Consider the following 6,000-nt stretch of genomic DNA (forward strand, 5'->3'; position numbering starts at 1 on the left):
AGACCCCGTGCAGCCAAAAATAAATGAGTAAATCCATAAACTTAATAAAAGAAAATCTTAATACAAATAAACACATCCCTAAAAGCTCAAGTTTTTTAGCTTTCCAAAATATTATTCAAAAAGGAAACTTCTAAGCCTTGTCACTAATTGTTTCTAAGCTTCACACATATAACCATGCGTGTGCCCTAACCCGTTTCAGTTGTGTCCGACTCTGTGACCCTATGAACTGTAGCCCGCCAGGCTCCTCTGTCCATGGGATTTTCCAGACAAGAATACAGGAGCGGGTTGCCATTTCCCTCTCCAGGGGTTCTTCCCAACCCAGGGATCGAACCCTTGTCTCCTGTGTCTCCAGCATTGCAGAAAGATTCTTTACCCACTGAGCCACCTGGGAAGCCGCATAATTTTGCATAGCTGGACTTTATTCATTTTCACTGCTATATAAAATTCTGTTCTATCATAGATTGCTTAGCCATTGTCCTGTTGATGGACACTGGGTTATTTCCAGTTCATTTGCTCTGACAAGTAATGCTGCTCTGAACATTCCCTTACTTGCCTCTCTGGAGTCCATGTTGAAGCATTTCTCTGGGAACACACCTACTTAGGATAGGAGTTACTGGATCAAGTTAATGTTGAGTGTTAAAAACATAACACTAAGCAGTTTTCCAAAGTAGTTATAGCAATTTACACTCCCATTACTAGCAGTTTTTATTTCAACTCAGTATCTTTTAGGCCAAATACTCTTTCTTTTTTATTTTAGATTTCTACTAATGTTCACAGCTATCTTGGAGAGTCACGAGGTTCCTGAACACAAAGCATCACATTGTGTTTCTTAGCCAGAAGAATCCTCCGGAGGCACAAATCCCTTATTGTCCAAAGTCTAGATTTAGGTCATGGTGGTTTGGATTAGACCCATGAGTCCTAGGACAAGGGTAGAGAAGTTGCTAACCGAAAAAGTCTGCTGGAAAACCCCCCACGCTATGCTTACAGCAGCCGTTTTGGGGTAGCAAGCCCCCTGCCATAGTGCGGGGAGTTTTCCAGGACTGGGAGAGTCCTTTGCATGAGCAGCTGCTTTTAAAATCTCCTGCTATTTGTAGCTCTGTTCTCTCACCTCCCTTGGTTACTTACAACCTTCTATTTAAATCAACCACTCTTAGCATCTTGAATTACTACTCTCTTCTTAAAGGCTTTAAAAACACTGGCACTCTGATTTGGTATTCCTAATTCTGGGCATTTATACTAAAAATGGTGACAAAAGAAAATTTCTATTTGTAAAGATGTTGATAGCATCATTGTTTGTAAGAATGACTTTTTAAATTGGAAAATTTAATGTTCAACAATAGAGAACTTATAGTGTAAATTGTGGCATATCCAGTTCAGTGGTACAAAGCAAAACAGAGACTTTTTTCTTCCCCGAACCATTTCAGATTAAGTTGCACAAATCTTGACTCTTCACCCACAAATACTTTAGGGCTTATTTCCTAAGAACGAGAAGGCTCTCTTAGGTAACCACCCTACAAAGCTTAAGTTCAGAAAATTAACATAGATCCAATGCTAACATCTACGACCAAGTCCATATTCACATTTTGCCAATTGTTCCAATAACATCCTTTATGCAGTATTTTTCCCACTTCAAAGTTACACCTTTTCATTGGAGTTGTCATGTCTCTTTATTCCTCTTTACTCTGGAACAGTTCCCTAATCTTTGTCTTTCATGACTTAGACTTTTTATTTTTTGGACTAAGCCAGGTCTTAATTGCAGTATGTGGGATCTAGTTCCCTGACCAAGGATCAAACCCAACCCCCCTGATTGGGAGCATGGAGTCTTAACCATTGGACCAACAGGGAAGTTCCACTACGTAAACATGTTTTTAAAAGTCAGGCCCATGGAGAAGGAAATGGCAACCCACTCCAGCATTCTAGCCTGGAAAATCCCATGGATAGAGGAGCCTGGCGGCTATAGTCTATAGAGTCCCAAGAGTCAGACACAACTTTGTGGAAGTTTCCCATTTAACTAACGGAAATATCTCTGGAAGTTTCATGAATGTATTAAGGGTACGTAAGATGAAAGGTACTCTGGTCTGTGGTTCATTCAATGCAGTATTTCTTTCCTGGCCTTTTTGCTTCTTTGCTTTCCAACTTTCTTTCCCCCCTCCCCTCCCTCTTTCCTTCGTGTGCTTCCAATACCATGCATCTCTTCCCACTTATAAACAGTTTAAGGAAATATTTTCCCAGTTGTTCAAATAAAGTCTAGTGATTACTCTTAAAAAAAGAATCAGGCCCATTACTTTGTAGTCTGTCCTTCAATTTTAGTTTGTCTGATGTTACCCCAGGATGCTTCCCTAGTAGCTCAGATGGTAAAGCATCCGCCTGCAATGCAGGAGACCCAGGTTCAATCCCTGGGTTAGAAAGATCCCCTGGAGAAGAAAATGGCAACCCACTCCAGTATTCTTGCCTGGAGAATTCCACGGACAGAGGAGCCTGGCAGGCTACAGACCCTGGAGTCGCAAAGAGTCGGACACGACTGAGTGACTAACACACACACACCCCATGATCCAATTCAAGTTATGCATATTTGGCACTTTTTTTACGTCATTCTCTGTGGTGCTGATTTTGATCACATGGTTAAGGTGGTATTCGCCAAATTTTCCCTCTATAAAGCTTCCTTTTTTCCCTTTGTAATTTATTAAATAATCTGTGGAGTGATCCTTTGAGACTGTGTAATATGTATTTTTTTATACTGGAGACTGAGGGGTTACAGTCCATGGACTCACAAAGAGTCAGATGACCGAGTGACTAACACTCACTTTCACGGAGTGAGCTACTTCTCCAAGGAACTCTGGAGAATGGGATTTAGAACCAAAATACGAACACTAGGAATGCTTAGGGCCATTGGGGCGGCCCTGGTCCCAAAGTTCTTTCAGCAGGCAGATCTGGGAACTGGAGCCCAGTCCACAGAGCTCTCCCTGGCCTTCCTTCCTCCAGACTTGTACCACTTTCTCCCGGCGAGACTCCTCGCTCCCAGCAATGCCATGATAGTGCCTAATTTGCTTAATCCCCAAATACACAGAAAATACTTTCAGAATTGCCAGAAAAGGCCATGGCTGGATGGCATCACTGACTCGATGGACGTGAGTCTGGGTGAACTCCGGGAGTTGGTGATGGACAGGGAGGCCTGGCGTGCTGCGATTCATGGGGTCGCAAAGAGTAGGACACGACTGAGCGACTGAACTGAACTGAACTGAACTAAGTGCAGTTCAAATTTTGTCTTCTGTTTGCTTGTTTACACACAGAAAGCATATAGTCAAGAGTTTTGTTCAACACAGACAAAACACAAACTTAAGGTTACCAAAGGGGAAGGGGAAGGAGGAGAAACTGGGAGTTTGGAATTAACATATACACATTCTCTCTCTTTAGTAGCTAAGTCATATCCGACTCTCCTGACCCCATGGACTGTAGCCTGCCAGGCTCCTCTGTCCATGGGATTCTCAAGGCAAGAAGACTGGAGTGGGTTGCCATTTCCTCCTCCACATATACACACTACTATATATAAAATTTGATAAATGGGACTTTCCTGGGGGGGGGGGTCCAGTGTTTAAGCATTTGCCATGGATGCAGAGGACACAGGTTCAATCTATACTGCCTTGAAGGAAGACCAGGCATGTCCAAGTGCCAGGCACACTCAAGCCAGAAGTCTTAATAGTTAAAACACAAGATAATACATATGGAGTCCAAACCTTGTTATATGAAGTCAGGGAGTTAATGGTCCTTGAAGAAGAGCATTTATGCATGTAGCCAAGACAGGAATTAAAGGTGCAAGGCGAAAGAAACTTGGTGCAAGGGGACATTATGCTGAAGCCTGAGATGAAGCATCATATTTTAGTATAAAGTGAAAGTGGAAGTGTCACTCGCTCAGTCCTGTCTGGCTTTGCAACCCCATGGGCTGAAGCCTGCCAGTCTCCTCTGTCCATGTCAACCCCATGGGCTGAAGCCTGCCAGTCTCCTCTGTCCATGTCAACCCCATGGACTGAAGCCTGCCAGTCTCCTCTGTCCATGTCAACCCCATGGGCTGAAGCCTGCCAGTCTCCTCTGTCCATGTCAACCCCATGGGCTGAAGCCTGCCAGTCTCCTCTGTCCATGTCAACCCCATGGGCTGAAGCCTGCCAGTCTCCTCTGTCCATGTCAACCCCATGGGCTGAAGCCTGCCAGTCTCCTCTGTCCATGTCAACCCCATGGGCTGAAGCCTGCCAGTCTCCTCTGTCCATGGCATTTTTCAGGCAAGGATACTGGAGTGAGTTGCCATGATCTCCAGGGGATCTTCCCCACCCAGGGATCTAACCAGATCTCCTGCATTGCAGGCAGATTCTTTGCTGTTTGAGTCACTAGGAAAGTTGCCATTTAGTGTACATCACCACCATATGACAATCACCCAGTTAGACAATCTAGGGTCAAATAACTAATGATGTAAGCCTTGATGTCTACCCAAAAGTGAGGAAAAAGACAGTCTTCTCCCCACTTTTTTTTTGGAAACAACATTATTTTTTAAAGGCTTTTTGGGAGCAGTTTCATGTTCACAGAAAAATTGAGAAGGTACAATAATTGTTCATATACCCTTCCCCCTCTCCATACATAGCCTCCCCCACAACTTTTGCTTTGAGTATACAAATATAGCCCTCTTTGTTCTTAGGGCTGCGAGCCCTTGCCTGCCCACCAGTATCTCACACAAGCGTCCTATGCTAATAAACTAACTGTGTTCATCTCTTTGCCTCATGCTGAAATCTTTCCACAAGGAGACAAAAGAACGTAAGAGATTCAGTAAGTCCTGACACCAGGGCAGTCAGTCAGTCAGTTCAGTCCCTCAGCCGTGTCCGACTCTCTGCAACCCCATGGACTGCAGCACGCCAGGCCTCCCTGTCCATCACCAATTCTTCGGTTTCCATGAAATGACAGTGGGTTCCAGTCCCCTCCTCAACCAGGGATTAACAAAGCTCCATCTAGTCAAAGCTATGGTCTTTCAAGTAGTCGTGTATGGATGTGAGAGTTGGACTATAAAGAAAGCTCAGCACCAAAGAATTGATGCTTTTGAACTGTGGTGTTGGAGAAGGCCCTTGAGAGTCCCTTGTACTACAAGGAGATCCAACCAGTACATATTAAAAGAAATCAATCCTGAATATTCATTGGAAAGACTGATGGTGAAGCTGAAACTCCAATATTTTGGCCACCTGATGCGAAAAACTGACTTATTTGAAAAGACCCTGATGCTGGGAAAGATTGAAGGCAGGAAAGGGGATGACAAAGGATGAGATGGCTGGATGGCATCACCGACTCAATGGACAGGAGTTTGAGTAAACTCCGGGAGTTGGTGATGGACAGGGAAGCCTGATGTGCTGCAGTCCATGGGGTCGCAAAGACTCGACATGACTGAGCAACTGAATTGAATAGTAGCGATGTGTTGTTGGTTTTTTTTACCCTTGCATCTGGATCCTGGGTCATTAGAAAGCCTCTGCCCACACGCAGGTTCCAGAAAAACTCGTCCCCGCTTGCTAGCTGCGGCCGGGCCGGTTCAGTTGCCGCCCCTAATCCACGCGTCTGAGCGCCCCCGCAGCAAACACGGGGGGCGGGGCCGGCACACTGGAGCTTCGGGCCGCGCGTGCGCACTGGCGAGCGGGCCGTGCCAGCCGGGGCTCCGCAGCGGGAGGCGCGCGAGTGCCGCGGGGCCCCTGCCCGGCCTCGGCGGAAACTCCGCCCCTCTCGCTGGCTGCGGCGGCTCAGCCGGCTCAACCCCGGTGCGCCCCCGCGACCCCGACCAAAGACGAACGAGGCCCTCGGAGGGGCGGCGACCAGCCTATCCCACCCGACACCCTCCCTGACGGGTGCGGCGCCCCGGATACTTCTGAAGGGGGCAGGCCGGCCGGCTTCTCCGCCCGAAGGTCGCCCTCCTGACCCCGCCGCCGCGCGCTGCGCCCCCTCGTGGCCAGGCAGCCGCTGTGCAGGCTGGGCTTG

The 6,000-nt window shown here is 46.7% G+C and overlaps 1 protein-coding gene across 1 annotated transcript in view; it reads right to left on the reverse strand.

Annotated features, from left to right (window-relative positions):
• Positions 1-5,553, reverse strand: part of HLCS (holocarboxylase synthetase) — a 213,647-nt gene extending 208,094 nt beyond the window's left edge. Inside the window, exon 1 of the mRNA XM_055569923.1 lies at positions 5,467-5,553. Within this exon, the coding sequence (XP_055425898.1) occupies positions 5,467-5,490 (24 nt within the window). The 5' untranslated portion in view covers positions 5,491-5,553. The remainder of the gene's footprint in view (positions 1-5,466) is intronic.
• Positions 5,554-6,000: the final 447 nt, after the last annotated feature.

This window comes from Bubalus kerabau, chromosome 2 (assembly GCF_029407905.1).
Source record: "Bubalus kerabau isolate K-KA32 ecotype Philippines breed swamp buffalo chromosome 2, PCC_UOA_SB_1v2, whole genome shotgun sequence".
Taxonomy (NCBI): domain Eukaryota; kingdom Metazoa; phylum Chordata; class Mammalia; order Artiodactyla; family Bovidae; genus Bubalus; species Bubalus kerabau.